Source organism: Colobus angolensis, unplaced genomic scaffold (genome assembly GCF_000951035.1).
Source record: "Colobus angolensis palliatus isolate OR3802 unplaced genomic scaffold, Cang.pa_1.0 Scaffold7, whole genome shotgun sequence".
NCBI lineage: Eukaryota > Metazoa > Chordata > Mammalia > Primates > Cercopithecidae > Colobus > Colobus angolensis.
The window spans coordinates 23295866-23310365 of record NW_012120709.1 but is presented as its reverse complement, the minus strand read 5'-3'; the positions used below and the strand labels follow the sequence as shown (position 1 = coordinate 23310365).

Below are 14500 nucleotides of genomic sequence, written 5' to 3'. Positions count from 1 at the left end.
GTTGCAATCAATTAGAGAAATTTGTTTATTATCAAAGACAGAAAAAAAAAAAAAGAAAACAAAATGTTGCTTTCACAGATACGGACTCACACTGGCAATGTCAACTTAATTCCCATTTTAGGACCCTGCCTGTACAGCAGCTCTCTCTCCACAAAGTCATCCAAATGCCTGGCAGCGCAGCAGGGCAAGGCCTGTGCTGAACATCCTCTAGTTAACGTTCTGTTGGCAGATCAGGTTTCATGGGCCCACAGCGACTCTCACTGCGGAGACTGCTTGGCGTCTTGCGTGGAGCAGATGAAAGCAGCTCTGAAGGGAAGCTGCTTCTCTGGCACACACAAGCAGAGGAGCATATTCTTGCATTGCCCAAAGTGGTTCAGTTTCATTTAGCCTCAGAGTCCCTGCCTTTTGGGAGGGAGCAAATAATGGGGCCCTTTTATTTATTTATTTATTTATTTTTTTATTATTATTATTTTTAGAGACAGAGTCTCGCTTTGTCGTCCAGGCTGGAGTGCAGTGATGCGATCTCGGCTCACTGCAAGCTCCGCCTCCCGGTTCACGCCATTCTTCTGCCTCAGCCACCCGAGTAGCTGGGACTACAGGCGCCCGCCACCACGCCCGGCTAATTTTTTTGTATTTTTAGTAGAAACGGGGTTTCACTGTGTTAGCCAGGATGGTCTCGATATCCTGACCTCGCGATCCGCCCGCCTCGGCCTTCCAAAGTGCTGGAATCACAGGCGTGAGCCACCGCACCCGGCCTTATTTTTTATTTTTGAGACAGAATCTTGCTCTGTCACCCAAGCTGGAGTGCAGTGGTGCAATCTTAGTTTACTGCAACCTCTGCCTCCCGGGTTCAAGCAATTCTCGTGCCTCAGCCTCCCGAGTAGCTGGGATTACAGGCGTCCACCACCACCCCCAGCTAATTTTTGTGTTTTTAGTAGAGACAGGGTTTTGCCATGTTGGCCAGGCTGGTCTCGAGCTCCTGGCCTCAAGCAATCTGCCCACCTCAGCTTCCCAAAGTGCTGGGATTACAGACGTGAGCCACCATGCCTGGCCAATAGTGCCCTTTTAGACAATAAAATAGAGTACTTCTTGGCATCTGGAAAAGTTGATGTTTTGTTTGACTTGAGGGCTCCATCTTTCCACGCTTGTAAATTGAATGTCCTGTGGGTGATTGTGTTCTTAGGTTTGAGAGCATCTGTTCCCCTCGTTTTCACCCAGTTTCCATATTTTATGTAGAATGCTGTCTTCAAATCTCATCTGAATTTAATTTCATGAACTACATGACACTTAGGAAATATGAGTTGATGATGATACTCTAGCTTTCTGCATTTTGTCATATTTTCCATCTGTGCTACATATGAAAAATGTTAGATTTCTGTTCCTTGACATGTTTGATATTATGTAGGATAGTCAAGATTAAAAAGCTCTTGCCCTTGACACTGTAACTAAGAATTGTTTTGATTCTTAATCTGGGACCTGTAGACATCTGGGGTGTGGGGGATCTGTGCAAGCTTCTTAGAACATCCTTGAGTAGTCTAAAGTTACATGCAAGGTTTTATGTATAAAATCTTGTGCAGATTTTTTTTTTTTGGAGAATTTTCAAGGCATCTGAGGCCAAATAATGGTTAAGGATGACCAAATAGAGGTTTCAAGATCCTGAAATTGAACTAGATGTATCTTCTAATTAGGAATTATTATGGTAGTGTTTTTGGTTTGGTTTTGTGTGTGTGTGTTTTGTTGTTGTTATTGTTGTTTGCTTTTAAGGAAATTGCCTTGGAAAAAAGGCTGTTTTAAAGCAAGCCTTTAACTGAACACCATTCAGCTTTGGTCATCTTACACACTAAATGGTGTGTGGAGACCAAAGGAAAACAGGAGAGTGCCATCTAGAGGCCTTAACAACAGTTTGATACTAGCCTTCTCCCTACATAGGGGTCTTTAGCAACTTCCTAAATTAAGCACACTTTTGTCCTCTTAAGTAACTGCAAACCATAAACGTGTGTCAGTGACATTTATAATCTATACAGGTGCTGCTACAGTTGTGGCTCTAGCCTTACTACTCTGGAAACATTATTAATAAAGCCTAATGTTGTAGATGGCATTTACTTTATTCTGTAGGAATGTAGAAGCCTTTCAGATGTACACTGCATTGGAATATACTTTTAATTGTAAAGCAACAACAAATTGATGCCTGACGTAAGAAATCATTCTGATATAGGAACTTTGTTGTATTAGTGTTTAAAGTTAGAGTAAGTTAAAAATTAAGAGTAATTTATCTTAGTTACTTGTAGTATTCTTTTGAAAACAGTAATACAGAATGGTGTTTGCCAAATGGTATAGAAATTGAAAAGTTGAATTCACCCTAGAAAAGTAGATCAATTTATATCCATGTGGAGATGTATAATAGGGTAGTCAAGAGCGCAGCTTAGAAGTCCCAACTTTGCCATTTCTTTGCCATGTTGAATATGTTAACTTTCAAAATCTTGTTTCTTCTTCATTTATAAGTGGAGCTCATTGTAGTCTCTAAGTTAAGGTTGTTGCGAAGGTTAAATATAATAAAGTTGGTAAGCACAGTGCTCGGTATATCAAAAGTAACTTTTTGTAATAATGTCTTACTGTTGTTATTCTTTTCACTTACCAGTTTTGTTTTCAGGATGGTTGTGATTAAATAGAAGCAGAAAATTTAAAAACCTATAGAAAAATTTATTTCAAAAAATTTTCACAATTATAATCTCATTTGATTAAATACTCAACAAATATTTATTTATATATTCAGTAGATGTTTATGCAGCTCCTAAGTGGCTAGATATCATAACCGTTTTAGGTACTGGAGAGTTGATACTGGGTACAACAGAAAGAAAGACATGGGCCTTGCATCGCAGTGGAAGAGTCAGACAATAAGTAAATACACAAAAAAGATGGTTTCCCAAAGAAATCATTTGTGTGAAGAAAATTAATGTGGTGTAATAAAGAGTGACTAGAGGTCCATCTTAGAGTAGGTGGTTAAGGAAGAACTTTCTGAGGAAGTGACGTTTAAGCTCTTACCTGAATGACAAGGAGCCAGCCATATGAAGATCTGAGGAGTGGCCATTTCAGCTAAAGGAAAAAAAAACCACACACAAAAAAAAACATGTACAGGCCATTGGATGGGAGTGTGTTAAACATGTGCAAAAACTAGAAGTGTGCATAGTGGCAGGAAACCAGGTCAGAGAGGGAAGTAGGCGACCAGATGCGGTGGGTCACGCCTGTAATCCCAGCACTTTGGGAGGCTGAGGCAGGTGGATCACTTGAGGTCAGGAGTTTGAGACCAACCTGGTCAACATGGTGAAACTTTGCCTCTACTAAAGATACAAAAATGAGCCAGGCATGGTGGTACAGGCCTGTAATCCCAGCTACTGGGAAGGCTGAGGCAGGAGAGTCACATGAACCCAGGAGGCAGAGGTTGCAGTGAGCCGAGATCATACTACTGCACTCCATAGCCTGGGTAACAGAGCGAGACTCTGTCTCAAAAAAAAAAAAGGAGAAATAGGAGCCTTATAGACCCAGGACTTTGGATTTCATTCTGAGGGTTATGAGAAGAGATTGGAGAGTTATAGGCAAAGTGGTGATATGCCCAAATTTATGCTTTGGAAAAATTCATTTTGCCTGTCTATGGAAAATAGATTGTAATGGAGCAAGAATGGAAGCAGAAAGACCAGGTAGGAGACTTTTGCAGGGTGTAAGTCAGAGATGATGATGTCTTGGATAAAGATGTTGAATTAATGGTTCAGTATTGAATTAATGTTGGGGAATTTGGATTCCCAAATCCAGGAATTTGGGAAGAGCCAGGCTGTCTGGGTTGAAATCTGACTTAATAGCCATGTGACCTTGGACAAGCTGCTTTACCTCTCTGTGCCTAGTTTTTGCTATTCCTAAAATGGGAATAATGATAGTGTCTTCCTCCTAGGATTGCTGTGTAGATTAAATGAGGAAATGATAATCATAAAATGCATTAATACTGCTGTTTTGGTATCATCATCACTGCCTTCATCACAACTGTTACTCTCACAGCACCCTCAGTACCCACATTTTATAGATGAGAAAACTTAGAAATAGAGGGTTGTTTTGAAATCAGAATATAGGTTTCTTGATTTTGAATCCATTGTTCTTTCTGCAATATAGTCTGTAATATGAGCACCCAGAGAAAAATTTCTATTGATCTGAATATCTGTAGCTCACAGCCCAGTTTTAAATACCTATGACTGTTTAAATAACACTGAGAAAATGATAAATAAGGCTAGCTGAATCCCAGGGCGTAGGAGAGAAATAGCCTGTGGCTGTCTCCCCTACATACCTTGTGCCATCAGAAATTCACGTTCCTTAAGTTTTGAAGAAGGGTATTGCACACCTAAGCCAAAAGTATTAGTATGCACATGGTGGTACATTTAGGAGGATAGAACTGAATGTTTTGAGAACCTTGTAAGATACTGAATCTCTTTAGAGGCCATTCTATTCTTCATTACTTGTGTTAAATGGGGCCATATACATAATATAAATAAATGAAATCCATGGATTATCCCCAGACCTTTTCTTGTCAGCCTTTTGGTAAAGGCAGTAACCAGACTCCCACAGTTGAGTTTCTTTTTCTCCACCTCTCTCTGCCTTTGCTTAGCCCCTTCTGGTGGCGTAAGCAACGGAATAGGTAAGGATCAAAGAGCAAGAGAGACAAAATTATAAGCAGAGAGTTGGAGAGCCTCCCTGCTGGCTTTGCTCCTGGTTCCTCTGCTCCCCTGGTGCCTCCCCTCACCAGAGACTGAAGGCAGGCTGTTTGTCCATTGCAGAATGTGAGCATTTGATCCGCCATATGTTGGTGTTAGACCCCAATAAGCGCCTCTCCATGGAGCAGATCTGCAAGCACAAGTGGATGAAGCTAGGGGACGCCGATCCCAACTTTGACAGGGTGAGCTGGGAACCACTGCTGCAGGGGACTCCTCTGAAAGCTGCTGCAGCCTCCTTTGCATGTGATTGTAATCAGGCCATAACCTGAAAAGGTGGACACTGGGAACAAACTATTATGTAATGCTAAAGCAGCACGTGAAGCAAGCAAGAAGGAATATAAAACCAGTTAAACTGTTGGAGAATAGTGATCATGGTTGCCTACCATGTGTCCCCAAATTACCATCAATTATCATCTGTTTTTGGCTTTTGAGATAGTACAGCCTGCGGTTCTGCAGCTTACCTACCATGGGGATGTCGCTTTCCTCTTGTCTTAGTATGCTCAATTCAGTGGCTTCTGTAGCATGCTTTTATTTAAACTACTGTGGCCATCCCAGGTACTCCAGGGGGTTCTGGAAACAGTGAGTTGTTATCTGTTCACAGCTGATCACTCAGGGCTGTCTTCCTTAGACTTTGTCTGAAGCCAAAAATATCCCAAGCCAGAGGGCATGGAACAGCTTGGTGATTATATATGCTGTGCCATATTGATGTGGTTAATTGGGGGGTTGACAGCTTCCTCCTTTTTATGTTACAGTTAATAGCTGAATGCCAACAACTAAAGGAAGAAAGACAGGTGGACCCCCTGAATGAGGATGTCCTTTTGGCCATGGAGGACATGGGACTGGACAAAGAGCAGACACTGCAGGTATCTCTGAAGGAGTGGAGAACAAAGTGGGATGTAACAGTTCCTCTAACCTGCTTTTTCCATTTTTCTCCTCCTTGGGAACTTGGGCCTTTTTTTTTCCCTCCTGTTTTTCTTCCTCTGCCCCTCCCTGGGCCTTGGAAAGAAGGAAAAAGGTGCTTTGGCTAATGTTATTACTGAAAGGGTTCTGGTCATCAACATGCCATTTCACCAGGGTTTTGTACTCTTTTCCCTTCTCTCTTGGTAGTCATTAAGATCAGATGCCTATGATCACTATAGTGCAATCTACAGCCTGCTGTGTGATCGACATAAGAGACATAAAACCCTGCGTCTCGGAGCACTTCCTAGCATGCCCCGAGCCCTGGCCTTTCAAGCACCAGTCAATATCCAGGTGGGCAATAACTCCAGTGACCTAGTTCAGGACAAGTAACACCAGGGGGGTAAAGGTTAGCTGTTGCTCACTAACCCTAAGTCAGGAGAGTTTCTTGCTCTTCCTTACCTCTGTCTCCTCCCATTTGTCATCGCTTCCTTTGTCAGAGGCCAGTCAAAGATCTGAACCTTTTTTTGACAGAGAGGAGGAATGAGCAAGAATAGTTGTGCCTTTTGTTTCTTTAAAGAAATAGCAAATCATGAGGTGATGCTATCCTCTCCACAGGATGCTTCCTTGTTGTGACTTCTAAGGACAGATGAACCAAAGACTTTAGTAATCAGGGAAACATAGACTTTAGCAATCAAGACTACTTGGAAAGACTCATTGTTTCTCTCTAGTGTTAAAGGTGTGCGTGTCTATGTATGTACTGCTTTCCAGGCGGAGCAAGCAGGCACCGCTATGAACATCAGCGTTCCCCAGGTGCAGCTCATCAACCCAGAGAACCAAATTGTGGAGGCAAGTAGCAACCTATGGAAATTGTCAGCTGAAACCATTTTCTTTGCCATCTCCTTGCTTCCCTTCCTTCTGATTTCTAATGCAATGGTATTTCCCTCTACCTCAGCCGGATGGGACACTGAATTTGGACAGTGATGAGGGTGAAGAGCCTTCCCCTGAAGCATTGGTGCGCTATTTGTCAATGAGGAGGCACACAGTGGGCGTGGCTGACCCACGGTGAGTATCTGGCCAACAGCCCTCACTAACACCGGGGCAAAGAATTGTCACCTCACGCTCAGTGTCTACCATGGCACGTTTCCTACTACATTGTATCCCCAGAGGAGATCTAATCTAGTGGCCAAGTGGACAAATGATATGATGTAATTTATGTATGTAGACAATTAAAATTTAAATGAATAAGGATCCAGAATCCAATAGCACAACAGTTTCCCAAAGTGTTTTCCCAAAATAGTCTTTCATGTTGTCCCTGATGCCTGCACACTGGAAAACGTGGACTGAAGGCCAGCTCACCCCATTTTTGTTCCACAGTTGAAGACTCTCAACATTAAAATAGCCTTAGCTCTTTTCTGGATACTTTCTTTGCTGAATAGGAAGAGAAGGTTGTGGCAAGAATTCTCCTGAGAGGTCAACTCAGGGCAAAGCTGGTTTTCTTACAAATATCTCTTTTCTCCCAGTGAATTTCCAAAAAAGACTCCCATGCTTGCTGATGTGCTTGCTTTGTGTCTCCTGTTCTCAGCCTATGATCAAACAGGCAATAGGGGAATATTCTGGCTCCATAGACTATGTCAGCTTTAAAGGGGTGGAGCCCTGAGTCGCTCTGTTGGTGGAAAGATGTCTTACTGTAAAGTATGCTGTAAAACCTACCGTTGTAGCAAGATAGCCCTGTACATCTAGTACTTACCTGTCCTGTCAGCACTGACAAGAGTAATTGCATTCTTTCCCTGGTGAATCAGTTGCTACTTCAGGCAGCCATTATCTTAGTGGATGGCCCATGTTCTCCAGAAACTTGGTGCTCACCTCCAGGATTTGAAAACCTGAACTGGACTGGTGCCAGTATTTCCTCTTGGCTCAGAGCTGTTGGTTTTATATGAATGGCCAATAATGAATAGCAGTCCCTCATCCCAAATAGTAAAGGAGCAGAGAGTTAAATTCCACACTTTAGGCTTTTGCTTTGCTTTAGGATCTTAAAGAGAAACACAAATTTAGGAAGAAAATAAATACAATAAGTTGTACTGAACATAGCAATGCCATCAATGTTGGGATATAAGCACTTTTGAGTAAGAATGTTAACCAAACTTCTCTGTCATTCTGTTTTTTATCAGTACGGAAGTTATGGACGATCTGCAGAAGCTCCTACCTGGCTATCCTGGAGTCAACCCACAGGCTCCATTCCTGCAGGTGGCCCCTAATGTGAACTTCATGCACAACCTGTTGCCTATGCAAAATTTGCAACCGACCGGGCAACTTGAGTACAAGGTACCTAGACACGGGAGAGGGCTGGCTCCAGAAAAAACAAACTTGAGCTTCCTTTGAGAGGCTATAAGGCACCTTCCCTAGGACTTAAGGGTTTCCTTATAGAGAAAGATGATTTCTCTTGCAAAGCAGCTCGGGTGAGAGGGAAGCATCCTCTAGTCTCCATCATGACCCATGACTCTCTTAATTTGCATAGATGAGTGGCTTGCCCCTTTCTCCCCTCCTTCCCCTCATCTCATGATCCGTCCTCCCCACTCTGTTCCTGGCAGGAGCAGTCTCTCCTACAGCCGCCCACGCTACAACTGTTGAATGGAATGGGCCCCCTTGGCCGGAGGGCATCAGATGGAGGAGCCAACATCCAACTGCATGCCCAGCAGCTGCTGAAGCGCCCACGGGGACCCTCTCCGCTTGTCACCATGACACCAGTGAGTAGCAGCACACAGCCCAATTCACTGTCGCAGAGGCTTTTGATAAAAAGGTTGTGAGCCTAGGGTTGGGAACCCAGGGCCAACCTACATGTCTGAATTTCCTCTTTCTCCAAACTTAGGATACTCCAACCCATTTTCTTCAGGCCAGTAGACTTTTCCACACTTTGTTTTTGGAGAACTTACTTAGCCAAGTTATTTCTACATTGAACTTTGCTCCTGGAGAGCTTTTTCCTCAATGGGTGCTCACAGGTACCTGGTTAAGTCCAGCTGCACTCCTGCCAGCTTGGGGCAGGTAGCAGCCTAACTCAGAGCCTTCTCCCAGGCAACCTTCCCCTGCCAGAAGGCCAAAGTGCCCTTAAATTAGTTGGTTTCTAGACTGGCTTCTAAAATTGCCTTTTCACTAACACTTTCTCCATTGATAAACACACCTCACATTTTTGGCATAACCTGGATCACTTGATGATTTGCTCCCACAGCTCTAGCCTACTCAGTTATCTTCGTCACATCTCCTTCATATGATAGTCACATTCAGAGATTTTTTTTTCTCCTGTGGGTTCTGTTTATTTCTGGTTATTTTCCTGTCATAGGTCATTCATTCATTCATTTATTCATTCCATCTCATAGTACCATAAGATTGGGTAGTAACTATATCCGTCACCCTTGGAGATGTTTTAAGGGCAGTGCTGCTTTGAGGACCCTTTTCCCTCCTTTATTCCATCATGGGTTAATCCCTTGTAAAATACAGTAAAAGTGAATCATTAGAAAAATGAAAATTTAAACACATATAAAATACAAGGCTAAATTCTTTATCGAGTTCAACAGACAAAATTCCTCTGTTAAATTGCTAGAAGTATCTCTTTATTTATTTTTTTTTAATTGCTAAAAGTTTCTGAAAGCCTTTTGTTGATTTCTGTACTTACCTTATCATGAATTAGTAACAACAGTTTGTGGGCATGGGTCCATGGGCCACACTTTCAGGAATGAAGGAATTACGTATCATAGCCCTTGGCATCATGGACAAGATCAACATATGTGAAGTATTTGAATGATAGTACAAGATCATATGTGATTAAGTACCGCAGTAATAACATGGAAAATTAGGTGGCAGAGGCATTCGGAGATGGGCAAGACAGGTTTGGAAGGATCGTGGCCAGCTTTATAGGAGGTGGGGTGACTTACTATGTCTACTGTAACTGTTGTTGCCAAGGTCACTAACAAGTTCTTGTTGATAAATCCAGTGGACATTTTTAACCTTTTATCTTTTTGGATGTCCCAACTGTATTAATCACTGTTGACTTCTTTTCCTCTTTGAAATATTTTCTGTTCCTGGTGTCTGTGACACCACATTCTCTGTGTTTTCCCCCGCCTCTCCTTTTCACATTTCCTTTCGGCTTGTTCCTTGAAGTTGGCAAAACCCAGAGTTTTATCCTAGGCCCTGTTCCCATGTCCTTTTATGTACTCCCTCTGGGTGAGTTTGTCCACTCCCGTAATTTCAGTTACCGTCTGATTCTGCAGCCCAGAATGCTCTTCTGAGTTCTATATGTATGTATACATGACTGCCTATGGGATAGATTTAATTGGTTATTCCACAAGTATTCACACCTGTAATTCAACATGTCCCAAATGAACTTACCATGACTCTGTGAAACCTGTTCCTCCCCTTGGGTGACAGGAAATGGCACTGTCAGTTTCCGGGTTACACAAGCTAGGGATGTGAATTTTATCTTTAACTCTTCCCTCTCTTATTCCCCATATCAAGTCAGTTATCCAGTGCCTGTGAATGAAAGATCTTACTTCTCCACTTTCCTTTCCTTAACTAAAGTCACTGTCATCCATTGCATAGATGAACACCATGGCATCCTAACTGACTTCCTTGCTTCCAGTCATGTCCCCTGAACCCTGCCACCAGCCCTTTTCACACCACAGCTAGAGTAAGCTAGCTCTTGCAAATATAAATCTTTATAACACCATGCCCCTGCTTAAAATCCTTTAGTGATTCACCACTGTTCTTCCTCAAACTTTAGTGTGTTATTCAAGGCCATTTATCACTGGCTACCGCGTTCCTCTCCTGCCTCATCTACAGCCACTTCCTGCCTCACCCTGTTCACTCCACCCTTGTAGAACTGTGGTAAGGGATCCAGGAACCCTGGGAGCTTTCAAACAAAATTATTCCAGGAGGGTTTTGTTTTGTTTTGTAATTATCCATTTTGTAAAATGCTCTTTTATAATAATTGAAGTGTGATTTTTGTTCTAGTGGCTGAGGCATGGTGATTACGTGGGCACCCAGGCTATGGGTAGCTAGCAAGGATGCAGATGGGAAAGTCACAGTGATACATGCATCGTGATGGTTCTCATTGCACTCACATGTTTTGGCGAGTAACAACTATTTTAAAGCATTGAATTCAAACTACACAATTGTATCTTATGGACTAAAATGTAATTTCAGTAATTCACTATGCTTTCCTGGAGTTAAGACATTTAAACTCTGGAAATCACATTAATATGAAAAACAGGTCAAGTCCTAGACATTTCAGGTAAACAATCTTCTGTATTTTTGGGTCCTCAAACACCTACAGGCCTTCTCTTTTCTTCAGCCTAGAAATCTGTAACTCCTGTCCCTCTTTGCCTGACCAGCTCCTGTGCATCCTTCAGGTTCCTGCTAGGTACTGCCTCCTCCAGGATGCCTTCCTTAATTCCCAAGCACCCCCATTAAAAGACTTGATCATGTTATTTTGTAATTGTTTACTTGTCTCTATCCTCTACTAGACTGTAAAATGAGGGCAAGGTCTATATCTGTAAATTCACATTTTATCCTGTAATAGTAGGCATTTGTTAGATTAATAAATGAATGAAGATAAATAAGAGGAATTAATTCTAATTAGTATTAACTAAGCAAGGTAAAAATGGGAAAATAAGTATATGAAAATCCTATATAACCCAGGGGTCCTAGAAAAGTTCTGTAAATAAGAAAGTTAACAGAAAGTCCTGCCCCAAGCCCAGTTATTAGAATAAGAGGCATTACAGAATAAGCTGCCACCTTGAGCTTTTCCTTCCTGTCTCTCTTCAGGCAGTGCCAGCAGTTACCCCTGTGGACGAGGAGAGCTCGGATGGGGAGCCAGATCAGGAAGCTGTGCAGAGGTAATGTGACATCTGGCAGTGCTTGCAGAAGTCCTTGGGCAGGCTCCCCCTGCAACCAGCGAAAGGTCACCTCTGCCCAAGGAGGTGGCACAGTGCAGCTTCAACATTTGTGTGGTCTCTTTGCTCAAGCCAGATGGCATGTTCCACCCCACATGGAAGTAACAGAAGACTACCCAGAAAATGTCATTTCTGTAAGCACCATTGGAAGTCCCCTAAGTGACACCAATAACCATAAGAACTTTTTCTTTCCTCCCTCCTTCTTCCTTGTCCCCTGCCTTCATATTGCAACTCTGATAGTATTCACAAGGCACAAAGCCTGCTCCTACCTGCCAAGAACTGTTTACTGAAAAGGAATTGGAGATGTGGGATGACAGTGATCCTAGCTAGTCTGCCATGGACCTCTGGCATGGACTCCTCCTATCCAGGAGAATGAATACCTCTTGTACTGTTCGCTGTGTGCTGCTTCCACCCCCTTGTACCAACAAAGATATTGAAAAAGAGAATATGGGATTCGGGCCAGGGACAGATGCAAATATCCATTGTTTACAGAACCTTATTAAGAGATGCCTAATTCACAGAGAATGGCAGTGACCATCAGGCATGCTGTACTGTTGTTTTGGCCTCAGTTCCATTAGCCCTGGTCCTCAGCTCCATGCATGCCCCCTTGTGGGAGTTGATTTTCTTATTATCTGGGGAGGGGGTTTCACCAGAATCCAGCATGTATTTTCCCAGAAATACAGGTGTTCTTCTATATGTTTTTTCCTTTGAGGGAAGTTGAAATAAAATGGTTTTCATGGGCTTTTGGGGGAACTTCGGGTGTCTTTATCAAATGGTTATTAAAACACTAATGGCTTACTCTTTGGCAAGTTCACATAACACTAACTACTCTACAGTCTGTTAACTGATTTTAGCTTAAAGGGGCAAGATAGTTAAGAATGAAATGAGACCATTTTTTAAGAACCTGACAGTTGCTGGCTAGGACGCTCATCCTGCCCCCAGTAGCTCTGTATGGGAGCTGCTCTTCAGAAAGCAGCGGGTCCTATGTGGAAAGAAAACCATGGCAAACAGGGGTGTTGGCAGGTGGGCCAGCTCCTTCTACAGCTTGGCCAATAGAAGGAAAATTGTAGTAACTTTTTTTTCTTCCTTGATGCTGTTGTTTCTATAGTTGGCTGATAAGAGGGTATATAAGGTTACAAATGGGCCCTACTGGGTCATGAAGAAATGAGAAATCAGAAAATTTACTGCCTTTCTATCTTAAAAGCGACAGCAATATTTTATCTTCTTTGTCTTAGACTTTCCTTCCTCTAGGTCCACCTTCTTTCTTCGTTAGACCAACATTTCAAGGGTATAATGCCCATCAGTTTTGATGTAATAAAAAAGATATAGTGCCTCTTTCACTCATGCCTCCAGAAGAGCAGCAGTGGTGGAGGATGTCATCCACCAGACAAAGAGGGACAATAGCTTATTGATGGTATTGACTGAGTGCTGGGTCTGAAAGATCTTCCGAATAAAAGCCATCAGCTTGGGAACTCTTCGTCTTTTGAGATTCTTCTGTTTTTATTTTTTGCCTTGCTTTTCTCCTCCCTAACTAAACATTTCACGTGGTTTTATTTCTTCATCCTCTACGGAATGTTGGTTCCCCAAGGACAACATCAGTTTTTTCTTCTCTGATGATTGAGTTATAGTCACCAAGCGAGAATGAAAGAGTGGTTTTGGAATTCATTTATCCCCAAATGGAAGGATCAGTTTTCTGTGACCCGTAGTGAAGAAAGTCTCAAACCTGGGGCCTATGAGATCAAGAGACATACCCAGAATCCTTCTGAATATCTCCCCAGATTCATCTCTAGGAATAGTCCTTAGGGCTCATTTCCTTTGACTTGTATTTGGAAATCTGGAGGGAAAAGATGAATAAATTAACATGGAGAAAATATATTCTTCTACCAAGTAGAATGAAGCAAGGAATAGTGATCTTATCTTTGTGAGCTAGATCTACTTTCTCTTTTCTCTTCAATGGCTATTCTTAGGTACAAAATTCAGCTACTTCATTGTCAAGCCAACTTTTGTTGGCCAGTTAGATATGTTTCACTTCCATCCAGTCAGGGATCTGTTTGCCATCAAGCCCTTCGTGAGCTCTGGCACTATCTCATTGAGTGCTTTGGATTAACTTCTAATGCTTCTTGTGGAGGAATATTCCTGTCTGTCTTTTTTACTATGAAATGTGCTCCTGCTTGTTGCAGGTACTTGGCAAATAGGTCCAAAAGACATACACTGGCCATGACCAACCCTACAGCTGAGATCCCACCGGACCTACAACGGCAGCTAGGACAGCAGCCTTTCCGTTCCCGGGTCTGGCCTCCTCACCTGGTACCTGATCAGCATCGGTGAGTAGCCACATGAGCTGTGCGAGCTCCTTGAGGCTCATCGGACAGGCACCCTTCTGATTAGTCTCACAGCGACGGTGACTAGCATCATGGCTTTAAATAGAAGCCAGCTGTCATCCTGAACTCACATCTTCTCAGCTCCTTGCAGTAAGCAATGCACAGGGCAAAGGTTTTTTACTGTGCCCTGGAGCAATGCGAGATTCCTCTCTCCCATTGCCTTGCAGACCTGTTTATTGTCTGCATTTGATTCCCCTGATTCTAGATGTTGATTCATAGATAAAATTGAACTTGAGACCTGCGAGAAAGTGAAACTCTCAGAAGGCCACCTGGAAACAGGAAGATTTCTAGCCATATCGATAGACTTGACCTTTAATAATCCATCGCCTTCAAAAGAATGAGCATTTCATATCGTGTTACCATTGAACCAGCCTGGAAACGAAGACAAAACCCCTTGTGAATAGTAGAGCAGAGATCGTCTTGAGTGATGTATTTAAGAGGTCATTCTTTCAATATTCTGATGGCAAAAATCTTTTGCTAGGTTCGGTTATGGTTCTAATCCATTCTCTTGAAGAAATAAAAG

General features: G+C 42.6%; 1 protein-coding gene across 1 annotated transcript in view; it reads left to right on the top strand.

Moving 5' to 3' along the window:
- The window catches only part of SIK3 (SIK family kinase 3), a 54879-nt gene that overhangs the window by 15834 nt on the left and 24545 nt on the right, over nucleotides 1–14500 (top strand). Inside the window, exons 2-10 of the mRNA XM_011926824.1 lie at nucleotides 4818–4936; nucleotides 5507–5617; nucleotides 5862–6005; nucleotides 6423–6500; nucleotides 6607–6716; nucleotides 7823–7976; nucleotides 8243–8398; nucleotides 11469–11539; nucleotides 13777–13920. Of these exons, the coding sequence (XP_011782214.1) occupies nucleotides 4818–4936; nucleotides 5507–5617; nucleotides 5862–6005; nucleotides 6423–6500; nucleotides 6607–6716; nucleotides 7823–7976; nucleotides 8243–8398; nucleotides 11469–11539; nucleotides 13777–13920 (1087 nt within the window). The remainder of the gene's footprint in view (nucleotides 1–4817; nucleotides 4937–5506; nucleotides 5618–5861; nucleotides 6006–6422; nucleotides 6501–6606; nucleotides 6717–7822; nucleotides 7977–8242; nucleotides 8399–11468; nucleotides 11540–13776; nucleotides 13921–14500) is intronic.